The 21,934-nt window shown below is 49.3% G+C and overlaps 1 protein-coding gene across 10 annotated transcripts in view; it reads right to left on the bottom strand.

Moving 5' to 3' along the window:
* The window catches only part of AGAP1 (ArfGAP with GTPase domain, ankyrin repeat and PH domain 1), a 547,645-nt gene that overhangs the window by 54,991 nt on the left and 470,720 nt on the right, over positions 1 to 21,934 (bottom strand). For all 10 annotated transcript variants that reach the window (XM_053596986.1, XM_053596987.1, XM_053596989.1 and 7 more), the window contains 3 exons: positions 9,373 to 9,527; positions 6,235 to 6,325; positions 2,841 to 3,063 (listed from right to left, as the gene is read on the bottom strand). In XM_053596986.1, the coding sequence (XP_053452961.1) occupies positions 2,841 to 3,063; positions 6,235 to 6,325; positions 9,373 to 9,527 (469 nt within the window). The remainder of the gene's footprint in view (positions 1 to 2,840; positions 3,064 to 6,234; positions 6,326 to 9,372; positions 9,528 to 21,934) is intronic.

Below are 21,934 nucleotides of genomic sequence, written 5' to 3'. Positions count from 1 at the left end.
CCTTCTTGAAAGAGAATTTAGTGCTCTTTAGGAGAGCCAGAGTGGTCAGAGGAAAGACGGAACTTAATTGCGATCACACCATTTTGTGAGAAGGGAAGACTCCGAAACACGTCCGTGAAGTGTAAAGATGTGAGATGCTGTGAGAAAGATGCTCATTGTCCTCCTCATCAGAGAAATGCAAATGAAAAGCATCCTGTGATACCACCTGCCCGCGAGATTAGCCCACCCTGTGATACCACCTGCCCGCGAGATTAGCCCACAGCACTAAGTGAGGATGCTGCAGGTGCTGCAAGGGTGCGGAGAAAGGAACGTGTCTTGGCCGCTGGTGGGGCTGCAAACTAAACAGTGCTTTGGGAAAGAAAAACAGAGAATCTTCAAAGAACTAAGAGTAGACCTCCCATTCCATTTCGCAATCCTTACTAGGTACCTACCCAGAAGAAAAATAATCATTTTATCACAAGGACATTCGCACTCAGATGTACAGCACCTCAATTCACAAATGCCAAGATGTAGCCACAACCTAAGTGCCCATCACCCATGAACGGATTGATAAACGGTGGTACGTGTACACCATGGAATACTATTCAGCCATGAAAATGAAGACACTTTACATCTTTTGTATTAAGGATAGAATTAAATAACATTCTCCTTAGTAAAGTAACTCAAGAATGGGAACACAAGTATCCCACGTACTCAATACTAATTTGAAACTAACAGAAGAACAACTATAGACCCACATGACAGAAAAAGACAATTAAATTTGGGAAGGAGGAAGGGGACAGGGGTTTGGTGGGCTCCCGCCTACTGGGTACAGTGTAGGGGTACAGAGCACATCTCCTGGGTGAAAGACTCAGCTACAACTGGGAGTTTATCCTATAGACGATGTAGCCTAATTGTATGCTGCCTTATGTCAATCCAGAATAAATACATTTAAAAAGCCCTTTATTCTTTATACAGACCACTAATTAATGTCCTTTGCATCTGATCTTCAGGGCTAAATCTACAAAAGCCATTTAAAAAAAAATTTTTTTTTTTTTTAATTACTTTAAGTCTCTGAACCATGAATCAATAAGCTACACATTAGTAAAAAACATAAAGATGTGACATATGTAATATAAGAAGAGAGAGAAAGCTGTACACTTAGGAGGGTAATTCAAACACACAGATCAGAGCTGCAGGAGGACTGTACAGTCTTCGCTTATGAATGAAATGAAATTTACATGAAATATCAGTTAAAAAATCAATCTGCATTTTTGTTTTTAATCATTCTAAATAGTTTCTAATTTTAATGGATGGAACAAACTTTTCTAATTCATGTCAAAAAAGTGTTTCTTGGGGCGGCGCCTGTGGCTCAAAGGAGTAGGGCGCCAGCCCCATATATCAGAGGTGGCAGGTTCAAACCCAGCCCCGGCCAAAAACTGAAACAAAAAAAAAAAAAAAAAAGAAAAGTGTTTCTTTTATACACAAACAGATGCGTAAAAGGTTAATTTTTTTCCAATTTATTTCAGTGTTTCCCGCATTCCTACATTAAACTCAATCTAATTTCCAATTGTTCTTCATTTTTGGGCCTAAATATCCTTCAATAATACTCTATGCAAAATAAATATTAAAACATGTATTAATCTTTTAAGAATGCTAATAGTTGATGACTCAGCTCATTTCTACCTTAGTGTTAAACCAATCAAGAGACTAAGCATAGTGTTTCTTCAGTTTGTAAGGAAGTCACCCATATTTACATTACACAGCGTAACTCCTTATACAGCCTACAACCCACATGATCTTAAACAAACACACTCCACACACCTCTGTTCCTTCACCTCCTCCCCAGTCTCCCTAATGAAGAGCAAGATTAATAACACATCAGCCTCATTCTCTAAAGTGGACCAAAGGTGGCACCACAAATTCGTTTTTCAGTGTTAATGAATTAAAGTCCACCAACTCTTCTCCCATTACTGCTCAGCCGTAGAAACCAATGGTTGTGGCTTAGCCAGAGATTCCCGCTTGAAATTGCATTGCATCTGCTCACCAGCAAAACAAATCAGAGAAATCTTCAAAAGTGCTAATGATGGGAGGCAGCTCCTCACCCTTCATCTCGGCACACACCTGAGAGGTGAACACTGAAAGCTAACCTCAAATCCCACCTCCCACGAGGGGGACAAAACACACCCGGCATCTGAGCAGGCCTCGGAGCTGCACGCTTTAGACAACTACAGAGATGAAACGGGCCATTCTGCCTCTGTGAAATACGCCTTCTCAGAAGACACGCCATTTTATCACCTCTTAGGAACATTAAATATGTATGTGTACTCAAAAACCGTTTATAATAGCTGTAAATGAAAAATGAGAAACTAAATGCCCTCAAAATAAATGCGTTTTTTACACGGGGTAACAATTAGCATTAATGAGGAGTCACCATACATTATGTGGAACTTGGTTGATTAAATGTGTTAGAAATATATGTTAGAAAATAAAATGTATTTTGTTACCATAAAATCACTTGATGGGCAGAGAACCAATGGATGAATAACAAAATTAGAGAACTCAAAAATTCATAATTACTGTTAACAGCACAGCTTATGCCTATTAGAAATGTATTAATTAAAGTAATATATTCATAAGGTTAAAAGCTTAATACATTTCTTAGAGACAAAAAGAAATCCCCAAGGCCTAAAAACAAACATAAAAAATTAAGGAGTTTGAATTATCCACATCTGCTTAAGACTGATTTTACATATACGCATTTCCACGCTGGGATAATCGGCATTCTTACAGGTTGCTGGGGCCACTGTCTGATGGGTGGCGGGACACGTCAGGAGTGACGCCTCTTTCAGCGTCCTTACCTTGTGGAGTCCAGCGAGGGCTTCGTCCGCCCCTGGCTGCTCTCCTCCCAGACGCTGTTGGCCAGCTCGTTCCCGATGGATGACATCACCTTGATGAGCTCAATCGGCCAGTCGTCAAGGTCCAGAGATCGGACTCGGGAAAGATGGGTGCCAAGATTCCGGTGGATCCCGGAACACTCGATGCACATGAGGGCCCCCAAGTTCAGACTGGCCCAGTTCGGATCTGTGGGAAGAGCAGCGGGATGCCAAATGCAATCAGACCACTGTCACGCTGGCTGTCTTCAGAAACAAAACCACTTGTTTTGTTTGGTGGTCAGTTCGACTCCACCTCTGGCAGGTCCTCCCTAGAATCACAGGGCTTGCAAATGCTTCCCGGCCTATACTCAGCCCTGTTCTAGGGGGTCTTGAAAGATCTGGAGGTAGGTAGTCATGTCAAGAAAGAAATGTTGGGGTGGCGGGTTCAAGCCCAGTCCCGGCCAAATTGCAACAAAAAAATAGCCGGGCGTTGTGGCAGGCGCCTGTAGTCCCAGCTACTTGGGAGGCTGAGGCAGGAGAATCTCCTAAGCCCAGGAGATGGAGGTTGCTGTGAGCTGTGTGATGCCACGGCACTCTACCGAGGGCAATAAAGTGAAACTCTGTCTCTACAAAAAAAAAAAACAAAAGAAAAAACAAAAGAAAGAAATGTTGGCTTAAGCCAAAGCCTTGGGATTTCCCACACAATAACTGCTTGCCCATGTTGGTTTGGACAGAAAGATGCACTCCCCATACCCAACAGCAGCATCCGCCTCAGGAGGGCTGATGCAAAAAGTCCTGTGTGACCATGGCTCTGGTCATTCCTGAAGCTACAGTGTCCTTCAAAACCACCTCCACAGCCATAGGCATAGGAATGTTTTCCTTGTGTTAGACACACATGGGCATATCTGCAAATTATGAAGGTGGAGAGGCATACTGCAATGGAGAAATATGGCTTCCAGGGCCCTTGGGGATCACTATGAAGTAACTGCCACGCTGAGCTCCATCCTTCCCTGCAGGCAAGCTGGGGGCAAGGGTCCCTGGGGTAGGTGTCACCCAGCTCCACCAATCCTGATTTGCAGTGTGACTAGTGAGAGGCTCTCGGCTGCTATGTTAGACCAGGCACACGATAGTGGGGGACGGCAAAGGGGTTCAGAGAACGGCATTAGGACCCCAGAACTGGATCACTGCCTATGTGGAAATGGCTGGCACGATCAGAAGACCAAGACTTGGGCCGAGGGTCCACCTTCTCCTAGAATCTAGCGCTGATGTGCAGAGATAGGGTTGACCTCAGCAGTCAATGGCTTGTCCCCACTGACACGAGCACACAAGACTCACTCATCTGGGGATTGTCAATGCTTACTCCAGAGTCCACAAAAACCCAGGAAGCCGAGGTCACACTTGACTCCCTGAGGGACAAACCTTTGTCCTACCAATGGTAGATGGATGAACAGCTGTGAGCCCTGCTCACCTACAGCTCTAGCCTTGAGTCCACACACCCCTCACCGCCTGGTCTCCTCCAGTCATGATGCCCCTACATCGCATGGCCATGTACAACCGGGCCCCATGCACCCAACCACAGACACAGGGACATGGGCAGCAGAGGCACCAGCCCCCCAGGGCTAACCACAGGGCACCATTCTGGCCATCACCTCCCTTGACCTCTTGTGGGTGTCAGCTGCCTCCACCATCCCCAGCACTGATATCTGATGCCTTTCAGGTCAACAACCTCTCTGGATTTGTCTGGCACTTTTCCGGTTGCTCCATCTTGATCTTCCCCCCCTGCTTTTCCTCTTGAATTGGCCCCTCTCCTCGGATTCCTGCAGGCTCCTGTGTCTGACTCTGTGCTGTCTTCCAGGCAGTCTCTCCCCAGCCCGTGGCTGCAGTTACCCCCCAGCTCCACGTGTGTTTCCATCTGGAACCTTGTAGACACCTGCTGGCCCCACCCTGCCGATGTCCCTTGCCAGGGCCTTTCCCGTCTCAGCAAGACCAAAACCGAACCCACCTTCCTCACCTTGCCTCATGTGAGCCCTATCACCAACTGTGCATGATACCCCACCCTGTTTGGACCCCTGGCCCCTGCCTGGCTCACATCTACTCATCTCCTGGTCCCAGCTAAGGTCGTCCTGCTAAGGGCATCCTCCTCCTACCACCTGCCCGAGCCGCATTCCACCCCTTTCCCCGCCCCTGCGCGATGGCCCTTTTGGCAGCTGTGTGCCTCCTGGCTCGTCCTCTCTATTCCACTGTCCCCAGCGGACTGGCCAGATTGATCTCCCTACACACAGCCCAGAAGCTCCTCCTTGCTCGGAAACCTTGACATCTTCCTTTCACTGCACATATAACACAGAGCCGAAGTGCCCCCCACTTAGTGCCCATAGAGCCACTGGCTTTAGCTGGTTTTCCTGCCTGAGCTTTCGCTCTGTTTACCCACTACGCTGCCCGGGCCACCCCTGCACAGGCCTGCCCAGCCTCAGAGCCTCACTGCCATGTCAGCCCCACATGAAGCCTGCTCTGAGTCACCCCACATGCCCTGACAGTCTTCTCCATGGCACGTGGTCTGTGGTCACTGGCCCAGTGCCGTGCCCAAGGGGCTTCAGGGTCCAGGACAACTGGCCAACCACACCGTGTGCAGTGAGCCTGGTGCTGTGCCTCCATTTCCTTCTCAAAACACCACGTAACAACAACAGAAAGTGAGTGGAAAAAGTTCACTGAATGTCTCCAACATTGTGCTCAGGGCTGGGATTTAAAGAATGAAAAGCAAGCCCCTACCCTCAAAGACATGAACCGCTTTCTCAAAGGGGAAAAACTATTATGTACTGGACAACGGGAATGAAACAAACACCATGAAATAAAATGGGCTATAGGTCCGCAGTACATGGCAGTAATTATGAATTCTATCAGTGCAATCAAACGTTTCAGCATGCATTGAATTTAAGATTTTAAGAAAAGACATTATTTCATCGCAAAACACATGATTTTGAAATTTAAAACCTGCAAGCCCCAGAAATCTTTGGGCAGGAGTAAGCCAAGTGAACTCTATTTTTATGGAAAAACAAAAAAGTGATCACTGGTTAGGGGGAAGGATGCTTCCCAGACATGGCACGGTATGAGTGTGGGGCTGGGTCCTCTGCACTTGCACGGTCACTACTCAGCAGGACGTCAGGAGCACAAGCAAGACCCGTGGGATGCAGAGAGCGAGGCTTGCACGGTGGGTACTGTGTTAACACAAAATACAACAGAATTCTTTAATTCCCCCCAAACTGTGAACCTTTACCCACTAAGCAGGACCGGTTTGGCTCCACGGCTCCACAGCAGTGGAGCATGGCAGGCGGGCTCCTCCTCTCCCGCCCGAGCCCCCAGCCTGCCTGCCCCGCACACTCACTCTGGGTTTCGCAGTCCACGCAGTGGGAGTTCCCGCGGATGTTCCGGATGGACTGCAGGGCCATGGCCTCACTCTGGCTGGTCAGTCGAGACTGGGCATAGAGTAAGACACACAAAGGTCAGGTCCAAGAACCTGTGAGAAGTGGGCAGCTACCAGTGATGTCAGGGAAAATCAGGGAGACCGGGAGCACATGGCGGGGGCGGGGGGATGCACTGTCCAATTGTCCTCCTTCACTGTCTTGAGGGAACAGCAGGGCTGGGAGAACTCATTATGTACAGGGGACATGCCACGTGTTAGGATTTATCAGCTGAGATGGACGCGGCCCGAAATAGGCAGAGAGGCGAGCTCCGGATGATTTGTGAACGGACAGGAGACCCACTGCCACCTGGAGCAGGTACTTGGCTAACGTCCCTTTACTGCCACGTGTCTACTTGGTATGAAGATTAAAGAACGAAAAAGAAATAATCTGTTTATAAGCCAAGGGTCAGGGCTTAATCAGCAATGGAAGACATATCTCACGGCTCCTCGTCAGAAAACCATGTCCACACCACACATCTCAGCCGGGAGAGTCACTTTTCATTTGAAGACTGTCTCAGTTGCCACAGCAACAAAGTGGTCACTCTCGGGAGTGGGGGCAGGGAGAGACGTGAGTGAGCTGGGGGCACCAATTAAAGGATTAAAAAGCACATGCTTATGGCAGCAAATTTAGAAAATAAAGAGAGGGAAAAAGAAAACATTACAATTAAAAAATTATGATGGCCATCCCTAGTTGAGCATTATTAACATTTTGATATCTATTCTTTCAGGCTTTTTTTAAAGCACATCTATACATGTAAATACTTGAGAAAAGCTAGCGTGAGGGACACTGCTGCTTGCGAACCTGTCCTCACAGTCCAGCAGTATCTCTTTACCACTCGATGTCTGCACACAGTGCTGACCTCCTCACTAAATGCCTGCACAGCATCCTCTCAGGGACGACTGAGACACCGAGGTCTGGCCCATGGACATTCAGGTTGTGTCTAGCTTTTCCCTATCACAGACAGTGCTGCAGAGAACACACAGACATTCACGCATACTCGTGATGACTTACTAAGGACGGGAACTGGGAAGGAGAGGTGCTCGGTGAAAGGAAATGTACGGTTTTTAAGGCTTATTAATTAAATTTATTAAATAAGTACTTAACAGTATGGTCAAAACAAAAATTGATCAATTTCACAGGCCACTTGGAATAAGCTAGATTTTTGTGTAAGAATTCTTCATAAACTGAGCCATCTTATGTCCAATTATTTAATGTGAAACCATTTATTGCTTACTACACAGTAATACATTTATGAATTATTGCCGTCTAACTGGCATCATGCATTATTGGGTTTTAATTCCCTTTAGTTAGATATGTAAGTATTCAAAGTATATTGGACAAATTTATATTGACACCTGGAGTGGACTTGTGTATACTCTCTCTCACACACACACACGTGTACACACAGAGGGAGGGACGTGTGTGCCTACCCTGTCTCTACCTATATAATTTCTGTGCTTGACTGCTTGGTTGGTCTGCCTGTCTGACCTGTTCTAAAACACAGAACAGGTCTATAGCTGCTACCAGTTCTGAATTATCAACAGGCAGCTGAAATACCGTTGAGCTGGCCCTCACCTGGTTCTGTGCTCTGCCCTTCTGTCATGACTGGGAGACAAAGTTTATGTGCTTTGCACCCTCACACCAGCAGTGAGTGCCCACAGTGCCCACGTGTGTGTGCGCCCATGGCTGCTCGGAAGTCCTCCTTCTGGGGGAACAGCGCCCAGATGCACACTTGTCTAGTGAGAGCCAGGGAGTGGCCTTTGAAGGTCAGTGTTTGCACCAACTGAGATGGGAGCAGGAAAGAGGCTGGCAAGGGTGTGAGTGGGAAAGGCTGACGCTGTCCCGGGTACAGTCTGTCGTGAGAGTCCGTGGCATCACGTAGTGTGTTCAGCTACATGTGCCCCCCCAGATCAGAAGCGAGGTCCCACACTTTGATGGCGGCACACGTTCTTGTTTCCATTAACAGAGAGCCCCCAAAGGGCCCTGTGCTTGCCTCAGAGCCACGTTGTGGGCTGCATGGGGACATGGTCCCATAAAGCAGGGTGCTCAGAATAAAAGGCAGTGGCTCTCCCCACCTTGGGTATAAAACATCTTTAAAAAAGGGAAGCAAAATACATTATAATAATAATGACTGTGGTCTGGTTTACTCTGGTTAAAGAGGGTAATAAAACAGGACACTCTATCTTTCTGAAAGACAGACTCCCTTCTCAATGACAAGGCTGAACATAAATCACTGGCAGAAATTTCTTTACACGGTTACAAACGAAATTGCAGGTTGGTGGGTAATGCCCTTTCTCTTCGTTTCTAGTTGATTACAATTTGAAAACTCAAAATGCTCTCTAAAAAGCATAAACTGTCCCTGCAAAGGGATAAAAACATGCAGGCATTAAAATAACAAAATTGAAGGAACGTTTGATGGGAAAATGACTTTTGTACAAGGAACAGTACTGGAGAATAGCCTAGAAAATGCAGGTTAAAACTTTTTTCTGGCTAAACAACTGCAAAAAAATTACCTCTAATTATGAGTAAAACACAGACCAGGCATTAGCAGTAGTTTAGAAAATGGAAGTTTTCTCTTCTCCAGAGTCCCTGAATCAGCTCATGGAGCTGTACTGTCTTTTTACTTCAGTAGCAGAGTGGCTTTCAAAGTGGGCATGCGTTTGCGTTCTAGGCATTTCTGAGAACGAGCTAAGAGTGCATTTGTGAACTCTGAATCTCTTTTCCTGAGTGTTTTCTGCCCAACACAGAAATGAATGTGGACACACGAGACTCAAATGTCCAAAAGATTCCATCATCTGCAACAAAATGTCAACGCTTCCTATCTGGAATTACAGATTTAACCCCGGCTATTCCACCATGATGCATGGCCGACCCAGGGTGCGCACGTGTGCATGAGGCCTGAAGACATGAAGTGTTCGCCATCTTTCTCATGACTGAGCTCTCTGCTCACAGAGATCAGCCGGGCCTGACTATGCATTTACACGCATCACGCACTCCCCTCTCCGGGCGTCACTCGGATCCCCACCCCCCTGGGACGACTGGCGGCCTGCAGGGCTCACCTTGTTCTTGCTGCTCTCACACGACTGCAGGCTGGCCAGGATCTGGCTCTCAATGGCTTGGACCCACGCATCCCGCTCTTCGTACGTGGTGGCTTCAAAGTGCCACGTCTGGCCGGTGAGGGACACAATGGTGAACTCAAAGTTTTCTTCTTGTTCTGAAACAGAGAGAGGTGGGGATGAGGGTTCAGCTCCTGGACAGCAGCCCCTCGGTCAGTCCTGTCCCGACTGTGCCTTTGGGGTTAGTCCCGCCTGCCGGGGCTGGTGGCACACACAGGACGGATAGCAATGGCAGCAGAGATCTGAATCCACTCTCCCACCAGCACTCTAGATCTGGCTCCTCAAGCCAGCATGGCTGAGCCAGGTTCACTCAACATTCAGCGTCTAAGGAAAAGTGACCATCAACACGTGGTGTCAGTGTCTCTGTACTGGGCACAGACAAAGCAGCTCAGGAAAGTAACTACGTGCCTCGTGGCTGACATCCTTATCTGTGGCAATTAAGTCAGCACCGCTAATCTCAGATATGGCTGTAATTTCTGCATACATGCCAGGACACACATCCACCAGATACCGGCCACAGAGGAATGCGGGAGGTGTCTCATGGCAGCTGACCTGCTATAGTAGGTAAACGGTAATTCTCACCACCTGCACAGGGAGAGAGTGCGGGGCTTCCAGGAGATTGAGTGGGGCCTCAACCGAGACCGGCAGGCCCAGACCTGGCGGCTACTGCGGGACAACAACTGTCTGGAATGGGATGAAGGACTTGGCTTCACATCCTGTGATGCCACCTGCCACGTCTGAGTCTTTGGACAAGGTCCTGGGCTCTGAGGCGGAGGGAAAGGCGTCCCTTCATAGTGCTGTCCCGCTAGTTCAGTGGTTCTCAACCTTCCTAATGCCACGATGTATTTTCATTGTTACAAAGGGGTTGTGACCTGCAGGTTGAGAACCACTGCACTAGTTAAACCAAGGGTGACTCAGACCCACATGGGGCCTGGTCTGAGGAATTTGCCCCATAAACATTTGCTGACTTTGTCTTCTATTCTCTTCCCTTCTCCACTCCCAGTCCCCGACCCCCTGCCAAGGGGAGGAGCCACCACTTATAAATAGCACAACCAGTTACAAATAACATTTAAGACATCATGAGCTGGATTTTTAGACACATGTCATTTGCTTAGCATTTCGAGCACTGGCCTGTGACCCAGCTGCACTGTAATCACCTGTCCAGCAACTGCCCCCAGTGACAATGACCATTTCTCTCCCTCTTGTCCATTTTATTATTTTTCTCGGCCACCCTCATATCACCTTGTGGCTGGCTTGTGTCTCCAACACAAACCTCCCATTTTCTAGGCTCAGCTCTGCTGGCCCCAGCCAGCCCTCCAAGGCCCTTACTCAACATGCGCTCTGCAGCCTCGGACACTAGACCCTCACTCGCCCCATCTCCCACCTTCTATCTCTGAGGCAGTGGCGAGCCCCTCCAGCCATCCTCTGCTCATTCCCCTTAGTCTCGTTAGACTCGCAGTCCCCTTCCCCCATGGCTGAGCACGACTCCAACCACCCAGCCTTCTCATGCTGCCCAGCCGCCCTCCAGGGGCATGGGGTCAGCACCCAGGAACGCATGCTCATGTCCAGTCGTGCACTGCTGCCATAAATAACTGCTGTTGATTGCCAGGGACACAGGCCATGCCCACTTGCAGGGTGTGTGTGTCCCTTGCACTCAACCATCTCCCTGGATGCTGATTTCTGGGCTAGGAGTAAGAGGTCAGGAGGTGAGGCGTTGGTCAGGAATTTTACCCCTCAGTAGTTTAGAAAACACCCCCCACATTGAAGCAGAAGCAAAAGCTCCGCTCCCCCCCACCCCCCAGTGATGCCCTTAGACATTCAGGACTTGTTGGGTTTTTCATTAACCAAAAAAATGAACAACAAAAAAAGTCCCTGAGACTTTCACTTCCTCCACCTCTGACCTATAATTACACCTTGTAGTTACTGGCTGAGCCGCTGCCCCTGGGGCTCAAAAGGTCCAGCTTCTTGGTCCACAGGCTGTTATGTCCTAATTCTATGAATTACAAACTTTCCACACGGATTCTTATAAGATCCTGCCCCAATTCATAGGTTTTATGCGAAACGATCCTTGTGAACTGATAGGTGAGGCAGGAAAGAACCACAAAATTCACAGACCAGAAAGAAACCTTGCTAATTCCCAGGTAGAATGTGACGATTTTTCATTAGGAGATCTACTGCGCAGGCTCACACTTTTTAAAATCTGTGAAATTCATATGCACATGTAAAGGCTCCCTCTGATCAGATTTCCTGGATCATCTAGTGAATTTAACTAGCTTCCCAGTTAAATTTCGGCTTGACTGGTCCACCATGGAATCTTCCAGTCCTCATAAGGTACATTCACTGGAATTAAAGGTGAAAAGCTGAACATGCACGATGCTGGCCCGGGGCTCCATCTCGGGGTCCTCAGCTGCCCTCCCCGCATGCTGGCCCAGGCTCTGTCTCGGGGTCCTCAGCTGCCTGCCCCGCATGCTGGCCTGGGGTTCGGTCTCGGGGTCCTCAGCTGCCCTCCCCGCATGCTGGCCCAGGCTCCATCTCGGGGTCCTCAGCTGCTCTCCCCGCATGCTGACCCGGGGCTCGGTCTCGGGGTCCTCAGCTGCCCGCCCCGCATGCTGGCCCGGGGCTCGGTCTCGGGGTCCTCAGCTGCCCTCCCCGCATGCTGGCCCAGGGCTCGGTCTTGGGGTCCTCAGCTGCCCGTCCCGCATGTTGGCCCGGGACTCGGTCTCGGGGTCCTCAGCTGCCCTCCCCGCATGCTGGCCCGGGGCTCCTTCTCGGGGTCCTCAGCTTCCCTCAGCTGCCCTCCCCACATGCTGGCCCGGGGCTCGGTCTCGGGGTCCTCAGCTGCCCTCCCTGCATGTTGGCCCGGGACTCAGTCTCGGGGTCCTCAGCTGTCCGCACCGCAGGCTGAGCACCAGCTGGGAGGAGGGGTCCAGCTGTTGGGAGACTGTGTTCCTAAATGTCTCTACATGGTAGGGACGGGAACACACATGCAACGCGGACAGCTGAACACAGCGATGGCAACACAGTGGACATGTGAGTAAACTTCCCTGGGTCATCTGTGACTCTGTCTCCTTCCAATGCCGCCCCGGGCATTTCCCAGTGTAATACTCTCAATATTTCACGGAGACAAAGCTTTTAAAGTAAATTGCGAAAAGTATAATCTGGCTTTATCTAATTATCTGAAAAAAATTTACCTCTGTGCGTGCAAAATCTACTCAATGGGACAGAAATATTTAAGTGTTCACAAGAATTTCAGAATCCATTTCTCACGAGTGTTCCACTCCCTCTGATACCTACCCTATGGCTCCATCGTGCACCTCAAAGATCTGCCCCACCCCGAGCTTTCTGCTTACACTCCGAGAAACTTCCACATCACTGAACATTTCTTTCTCTCCTTTCAGCTCCTGGTCCTTTTCTTCCCCCGTGCCTCTCTCTTCCTTTGCCTGGTCCCCTCACATCTTCTTCACTTTGTGCCCAACCTGATGGTCCCCTGCAGGCTCCTGACCTTACTCCAGCCTGACAACCTCTTTCCACATCTGCCACTGGCACTTCCCCAAAGCAGAAGGCCTCCCACTCTTCTCACTCGCTCTGCCCTTGTAGGAGGCCTAATTATCTGTCCTACTGAAAGCTCAGATTGGGAGATTACAGAGGAGGGTCTGGCCAGGGCCTCAGGCTGTTGCTCAGTTTTCTTCCTCACTGGGCCTCTGCTCTCCAGAGTAGCCGATGAGGACCATTGCCTTGCAGCTCTGCCCTGTTGGTTCTGATGCTCAGTCACTGTGAGTTCTCACCTGGAAGTGAGCAAGGCATCTATTACGGTGTGTGAAAGGGATGTGAGTAGAGTTAGGAAGATCCAAAACTCCCTGGAAGTTTCTCTCCAAAGGGTACCGGGTACCATAACGTGGCAGGAGGCTGTGGTGGACCTTCCCCTCAGCCTGGCCTTGCTCCGCACTCTCCTCAGTGACTTAAAGACACACAGCTTTTGCTTACTGAGTTTTGAAAGGGGGGCATTTGGGAAAGAGTTGTTCAACTAAGGTTTCCTCTCCTGGGTCTCAAAACAAGAGGCCCCCGGAGCCGGCTGACAACTAAGCTGGTGAAATAACATGTTTTCTTTGGACCCCATTGATGAGTAAGGTTTACGGGAGATTTTTCTTACCAGCTACAGATATGAAAAGGTGAACAGTAACAGAAGTGAACAGAAGCCCCAGGGAGTCTACCGGGCAAAGCGGAGGCCACGAGGGTGTCGCTGACAAGGGAGGGGTGGCCACTCTGGTGGTGTTGCTGCCGCCACTCTGGGCAGAGGTCAGAGAGCACCAAGGGGACAGCACTGCCAGGGACACGTGGGCTCTGTCTGCCCTGACAGGGATGACACCTGCAGGGGAGCCCTGGGGAGTTAACCCTCAGTTGAAAAAAGGCTGTAAACTCCACAGGTGGAAGAGTCTCCCTGCTGTAGGTTTCAAGCCCTGGTCGAGTGGCCTTTCAGAGGGAGTCAGGTGGGAATTCAGCATCGCAGGAGGATCGGGCTCTTTCAACTCCGAGACCCTGTGGCGGTGCTGCGAGGTTGTTCTCAACCACCTTGTCCCGGGGCGGCTCCGAACAGCTGCAGGGCTGCATGTGAGGATTCCAGAGCCAGCCCCAGGCTCCAGGAGAACAAGGAAGGGTCAGTGGGTGACGCCTGCCTGAGGTCCAGGAGGGGCACACCCGCCCAGCTGCACTCTTCGCCCTGGCTTTCTCACTGTGCCTGCCTTCTCTCCTCCCTGGCTCCTCTTCACACGGCCTTCAGTAAAGCAAACTCCAAGGTCAGGTTAGGTCCCCCTACTCCATCACCCTCTTAGGGGTTAACTTACTTCCAAAGCTGAGGCGTCACTCCCAACAGATGTGTGCAGTTCTCAAATCTATGTCTCCAGTCCAAACATCCAGTCATTTCTGGGTTTTAAAATTTCTATGGGTATTTTTCAAAAACGGCCAAACCTCTGTAAGTTAACCATCCAAGGGACTGTAACAGAGCAGTGGGCATATGGGGGTGGTCACCGTAGGAACCAGGCCTGCTCTACTGATACGTGTATATGGCGGTGGTCACCGTAGGAACCAGGCCAGCTCTACTGATACGTGTATATGGCGGTGGTCACCGTAGGAACCAGGCCAGCTCTACTGATACGTGTACATGGCGGTGGTCACTGTAGGAACCAGGCCAGCTCTACTGATACGTGTATATGGCAGTGGTCACCGTAGGAACCAGGCCAGCTCTACTGCTATGCGCATGTGGTGCATGTCCGGTCTATGAGAATCAGGTCAACGTACGGAGGTGGCGAGTGGAGGGAGGGGCCAGTGCAGGGAGATGGTCAGCTATAGAGTTTCTACTGTATTTGTCTTCATGTCAAATTTAATATGCATAAAATAGAAAGCTACAATTTTTAAACGTTACTCTTTGGGTTCTCTAGTTCTGTTAAGGGTTACCATACTTTCTCAGGATAGAATCTCGAAATCACCTTTCCCTCCTGCCCTCCTGCATCTCACTGGTCACGCACCCCTTAGCAACACCTGCCCATCTGTGTCCCTCTCGACTTCCCTCTGCTTTCAGCCCCAGCCTGCCTGCCTCACTGGTTCTGGCCCTGCCCTAACACTCCCCGAGTTTACTGAGAAACTAATCTGTGCTCTCCCTACCACCAACACTCCAGCACTTCCGTACTGTCCTCAGGGCCTGGCTTCCCTTCCCACCAGACTGTCTCTCATTATGGAACCCACAACAAGTAATCATCTCCAAGCCCCAAGCCCACCCTTCTCTCCCTCCTGAAACCAAATCCATTAGCTTGAACTGCAAGTGCACCCTCAGTGCTAAACACCTGTATAAGTGAAGGCTACTTTGAGTGGCAGACAAATAGGGTCACGGTCAGTTGGGAAGTACAAGCCTAAGGCTCCTGCCCCCAGCAGTCCTGGAAGGAAGAGTATGGGGGGCCCCAGTGCACAGAGCCCCCTGGGCTCCTGGTATCTCCTTTAATGGAAGGCTCCCCCAGACAAAGAAATTCACGCAAAACCAGAGAACACCCAGCACATAGGAACAGGACAATAGATTTAGATTCAAGGTAACACAGGTGACAGGCAGATTGAGGGAAAAGGTAAGTCTTTTGGAAATATAAATTATAGTGGCTCAAAAAACAAATCAAAATGTCCACAGGTAGGTTAGAGAAGGAGCTGCTGGAGGGGCATGGAGACCTGCGATGGCCCAGAGGAAATGACAAGGGTGAGGACCCTGAGAGAGCAACGCTGGGATGTGAGAAGAGCTGGAAGGCGCAACACATACCTAACGGCCACTCGGGACACGGGTAGCTCACGGCACTGCCGAAAGGCACAGGCCACAGATGTGGGGGGAGCATCATTTACCCAGAAAGATTATAGCAATGAAAACTGCACTGGGCGGCGCCTGTGGCTCAGTGGGTAGGGCACTGGCCCCATATACCGAGGGTGGCAGGTTCGAACCCAGCCTGGGCCAAATTGCAACAAAAAATAGCCAGGTGTTGTGGCGGGCACTTGTAGTCCCAGCTACTTGGGAGGCTGAGGCAAGAAATCGCCTAAGTCCAAGAGCTGGAGGTTGCCGTGAGCTGTGATGACAAGGCACTCAACCAAGGGTGATACAGTGAGACTCTGTCTCTAAAAAAAAAAAAAAAAACTGCACGAAATTGACAAAACTACAGAAAATTTAAGACAGAGACAGAGAATCTTAAGAACAGCCAACAAGGAAAGAGAAATTGCCCTTAAATAAACATCAGTGGGAACCACAGACTTTAAAGAGGAACAACCAGAGATGTAAGACAGGGGAGTGATATCCCTAAAGGAAGTAACATCAGCCTGGAACTGAGATCCAGGAAAAACACATTCAGAAACAAGAGTGGAATGAAGGTATTTTCATGCAAGAGAATCAAAACTGCATATTACTAACAGACATTCATAGAGGGTCTACTAAACTTTACAGCTTAGGAAGATCCGCGGAGGAAGGTTTGAGGGAGAAGGGTTGGTTAGCCAATGAACTCATAATCATACAGGTAAATCTAAAGAAACACTCTATTAACCAGGACAACTAACAATAACATCTAACGGGGCAAGGGACAAAATGCTAGGGAGCATGAGGGTGGCTGCGGACACGGAGTTAGGATGTCCTACAAGCCTCGCTGTTTCCTAGGGAGAGCTAAGAACTGTCAGATTTTGGCAAATTACAACCACAAGGTAAACCTCTATAAGAAAACAAATAGAATGTTAATTTCCCATCCAGAAGCAAAATAATTCAATAAGGAAAAGAAACACAATTAAAACTTCTTAGCCCATTAGGAACTCCCTTACACGGGACAAAGGGATCCACCCCTAAACCCCACTGTGCCCTTACTCCTCGGGGTGAACTCACCCGCACACTCACTCACGGGACGCTTAAGACAAAGACATTCGCTGAGATGCATTTTTCAGTGCTGCGAGCCAATGCCGTGAGACAAAGTAATGTACACACTATTAAAAACAATAATAGTAGTTAGCAAACAGGTAAAATATAAGATTCGTATGGAAATATTAACTGCATTCCTGTCAACCAGCAAACAAAAATCACTTTTTGCCTTTGCATATCATAGATGTATTTTTCTCCATCTGTAAGGTGGGGAAACAGAGATACAAAGACCTGGGAATAAGCTAAATTATTCCCTAAAGGAGTGACATAAAGGCTCACAGGTACTCACGGTAGGTGGGATAAAGGGAGACCCCACGCTGCTGTTTCGAGGTGATGAGTTAACCACAGAGTCTAAGAGTGGCCCCAAGCAGGGTCAGGCCTGTCCCCTGGGGAACGAAGTATGGCTGAACTGGCTAATTATTGGGAAATGGTGATAGGGCCAAACAGACACAGGACACATCCTGTGACCCACGCTGAGAACACCAGCTTTCGGGAGAAGGTGTGATTGGGATGGTGAGCCTGATGACCCTGGAAAGCACAACTAAGTTTCACATCCCAATTAAGAACCAACTTCATAGCCAGGTGCGGTGGCTCACGCCTGTAATCCAAGCACTCTGGGAGGCTGAGGCGAGTGGAAAGCTTGAGCTCACGAGTTTGAGACCAGCCTGAGCAAAATCGAGACCCTGTCTGTATTAAAAATAGAAAAAGTGAGGCAAAAGGATCACTTGAGCCCAAGAGTTGGAGGTTGCTATGAGCTATGAAGCCACAGCACTCTACCCAGGGCGACAGCTTGAGACTCTGACTCAAAAAAAAACCAAAACCAAAACCTAACTTTGCAACCCCCTGAGACTCAACTCCTTGGAAACCACTTTGGTTTTGGAGGGGAATTCCTGTGGGATGACTCTAAACCTGGAAAGGTGCAAAATATAGAAAAAAATGAAGAAATGAATGATGACAGGAATCAAAATCAACAGCATCGACGTCCTGTGGTGAAGTGTGGTGCGATAGGAAGCGCATGCTCACTGTGACCACCGCGAGTGCCATCTGTGAAGGCACGAAGGACGTGCAAAGGCCCTGCGGTCACAGGGCGGGTCCCAGTGCCACACTTTTCAGTCTGAGCAGCAGCTGAGCTGTGACATGCTGACGACCTGGTCTTTTGGAATTGTTTGTTTGCTTTGTTAGAAACCAGTGGTTCAGCCCAGCACTAGGGAGGCAGAGTCCAGCAAGAAGTCTCAAGTCAAGGGGCCGTGGTCTGGGAGGGGCCGCCTTTGCTGAGGGGGCTCTGGGGCTGACCTGTAGTGCAAAGACCTGTGCCACCTGGAAGGGAGCACTCTAGTCCCCTGTAGGGGAGCCAGGGAGGGAGGAGATGGCCTATGCCACTAAGGACAGGGGCAGGCCCTGGGAGGGTGCCACACTAAGCCTTCTTTTGGGTTTCAGGCCCTGAAATCTATGAATACAGGGGCTGGCCAGGTGGGATGCCTGGCTCCCTGAGCAGCAATTACACCTGTGCACAGAGCCTAACTCAGGTCGCTCTACAGATGAGGGTCACGTGCTTTCCAGGGCACGCTCTCTACGTGGCTTTTCTTTTACTTGTTTTGTTGAGGAGAGTATGACAGTATGTCAACAGCAGCAGCCGGGGTTTCAGAATTGAAATCTCTCGTAGGACTCTGCCTCCTGAGATCAACACAATGAACACCAGGACTGCAGAGCCATCATGTCCTTAGTGTTGTCACGACTAGACTTCACACCCCCTCTGTGAAGGAGTGACTTCCTTCTTCGCAACAAATTTACTGTACGGAACAACACACAATATACTGCACTGGGCTCCAATTCTGTGTCAGGAGCAATGCTACAACTTTGCAGGCATTCTCTCTCTTAAATATTTTTTAACTTGATGTAGTAAGCAATATTCTCCCTCCATTTCCTGAAAACAAATGAACATTTGAAAAGGAGCTCTCCTCAGGGATTGAGTGGGTTTCCTAGTGGCTCAGAACAAGGTTGGGTCTTATAAAGGGAATATTCCCAGAAATCCCAATTCAGCCAGCCACTAGCGCCATGCTTCTAACTGGTGTTGGGGGCCACCCACTTGGGTCAGAGTGGAGAACCCTGGGGACAGGTGCAGGATGTGGTGGTCCTGAGCTGGGGGCTCTCCAAGTGTTTCTGCCCGGACATATGGCTGGTTGCCCATTCAGTGACTGGTCAGCAGGGTAGCAGAGATGGTCCCTCTGTGCTGGGCTAATCTGACCCTGTGATGCTCTCATCAGTCCTGGGAGGGGGCAGGTGATCCCTGTGTCCTTCTCTAGGTTTCCATCTGAGTCAGACCACAGAGTCCCTTCCCCTCTTTGGGAGACCGGACAGGACACAGCCCATAGGTGCAGGTGGCTTTGCCCACACCACGGGAAGGAGAACCTCTATGAGGTCACGACCTGTGGCTCACAGCACAACACAGCAAAGCCAGGAAGGGGAAGTAACAGGTCACTGGGTGCAGGTGTCCCTGAAGCCAGCATGACCTGCTCGTCCTGCAGTTGGTTACACGAGACAACCTGTTCTCCCCCTTTCACCTACAGCCCTTAAATTGGGTTTCTATCACTATCAGGTCAGCCGTGGCTAATCCAATGAAGAGACCGTGTCCTGGAGGGTATGTCCTCCTGTCACTCTGACCACCTTAGCTTGATACCTAGTAAATCTACTTGGTGGTCCCTATTTGCACTTCTGTGCTGTTGCAGTGACTACTCACATTCATTAAATAATCAGGCATAGATTTTTGGACCCCAATGTTTTCCCTCCTCTGTGTGGAGGGACATTAAGGTGCTTCTCCTAACACTCAGAGAAGAATTTTTATCAGATGACAGAGCCTCATTCAAATTACCCGTGGCCCAGAGGACTGCAGCACATTATGAGGTGACACTCGGATGATGTTTTAGTGATCAGCAACTAGATAAAAAATGATAAAAACAGTAATTGGCAGTGTGGGGCCCATCAGTCAGAGAGACAGAGCTGAGCATTACTCTTCGCTGTCACCCTGGTTTAAGACGTGCACAACGACGCCAGAGCGGCGAGGACACACCGTGCCTGGGTCTCATTTCGAGTGGTGTCATTTCACTAACACAAACCTGTCATTAGCGGCAATTGTAGTGGCTTATGTTTAATTCATTCTGTAAAAACAAAATTCAGGTTGTAGAAATTCCTGACGGCATGTATATACATACTAAAGGGAGTTCTTCATTTCACATACACGCACACGAAAATGAATTCCCCACCCATGAAAATCAAAATGCCACCACGCCCCAAAGCCCCAAGTACACAGGCGGTGCTGTTCCATGGCATGACATTCCAGGGCTTAGCTGTTTATAAAGTTTTGTGATTGGGCTCACAGGGAGTTAAACAGTTTTCTGTGTTAACGGTTGGCTGTGGAAAGGTCCACGATAATAGTATTTTAGCACCATGAACCTGTCGAAATCAACCTGCCCAATTATTCCAAACGACATTAATAACACCGGATATTACACTAATTGTGTCCAGTTTCTATGCAGACGAGGCCCCGTGGGGCTCATTTTGCCTCCTCAGGGGCAAGCAACTCAGCCATCAGACTGATTTCACAAGGAATCCCTCCTCATTACACAAGTCCAGGCTGTCAAACTTTTTTTTTCCTTAAAGGTTAATGGGCCAATCAGTCATCAATTACTTTTTCGGAATTCCACCAGACAAAGGGTTAAAGGGCTGAAAACAACTGAAAGCGGTTTCACGTTTGGAAGTTGTCTCCAATAGGAGAGGCCTGCAGAGGCCACATGGCAGGTGAGGGAAGGAGAGGGGGACAGAGGCACACAGGTCTCCAGGAGGGGACATGGGAGAGAGGACAATGCACAGTGCTTTTGCAAAGGCCAAGAGGATCCACGTTCTATCCCAAACTAAGATGCAGGGTGGGTGGAAACGTCCGAGGGTGCAGGTGGAACATGTACGCTGGCGCCAAGATCGGGGTCGCTTTTGCACCAGGGGCTCCACAAGGGTGCTGAGGTCACTTGCTCCAAGTCCTTCACTGGCTGGATGAGTCTGAGTCCTGGAGAGAGAGGTGGTTCTCCGGGTCCCCTCCCGTGTGGAATCCAGAGCCTGGATACCCAGCTGCAGTTTCATCCACAAGGCTAAGTGCCCTTTCTGACATGGTTAATGACAAGCACTTGATGACAATGAAATGTGTCACTCAAACTGTGCAGACGTGACAATATTTGGCGTGGGGTGGGCTTGCTCACTGCAGGCTCTGCCGATGCGAGTCTGGGGTCTGTAAGGCCCCGAGGCTTCCAGATGCCAAGGCTGAAAAATCACTGGACAGTAAGACAGCTAAGGCCCACTGGGCAGTAAGCACCCCATCAACTCTTGACCTCTGTCGTATAAGAACTGTCTCTTCTGTTTTAGGACACTGTCGATTAGGACACCACAAACCCCGATTAATCTCAACAGACTCTTAATCTTTGGCCAAGTCGAGTTATTTTTACCCCCATTAACGAGTGGGTATTATCAATGGGTTTTTCCTAGTTTCTGCCCGGACTGGGGTTCCCACGTTTGGGGTTCTCTCTCCTGGGGCCTCCTTCCTGCTCTGCCCCTGCTGACAGGAGTCCCTGAGCGCACCCTCTGGTCTCAGCTGCACCAGGGACGACAAAGATGTGCTGTCTCTCCTTGTTTTTTGAGGAAAGACGTCCCCAGCTGGCAGTCTCAGAATCCCCTTAACATAATTCTCCAGGGGGCATCAATGTGGCAGACTTGGGAGCCGAGAGGAAATGTACTTGTGATTTTGTGCAGTCTGTAGGTCCACTGTGACCTGTGCCCCAAGAGAGTATGTGTGGTGACATCATACACAGCCCGAGGTTTTCACACCACCTTGTGAGTCATACATTCTGCAAAATACACCAATATTTCTGCTTTAGAAGTACATATTAAGTAGGCATGTGGTTTAATTTTTTACCCAATTATGATGAAAACCACACACAATTAAGATGTCAGCCAAAATCCACTAAAATAAAAAAGTCCATTTTTATTTGCAATTTTTTCTCCCACATTTGTAGGGAAAGATTGATGGGAAGGCACACC

Source organism: Nycticebus coucang, chromosome 7 (assembly GCF_027406575.1).
Source record: "Nycticebus coucang isolate mNycCou1 chromosome 7, mNycCou1.pri, whole genome shotgun sequence".
In the NCBI taxonomy this organism is placed as follows: domain Eukaryota; kingdom Metazoa; phylum Chordata; class Mammalia; order Primates; family Lorisidae; genus Nycticebus; species Nycticebus coucang.
The sequence above is the reverse complement of the archived record's forward strand: the minus strand, read 5'-3'. Positions and strand labels throughout refer to the sequence as shown.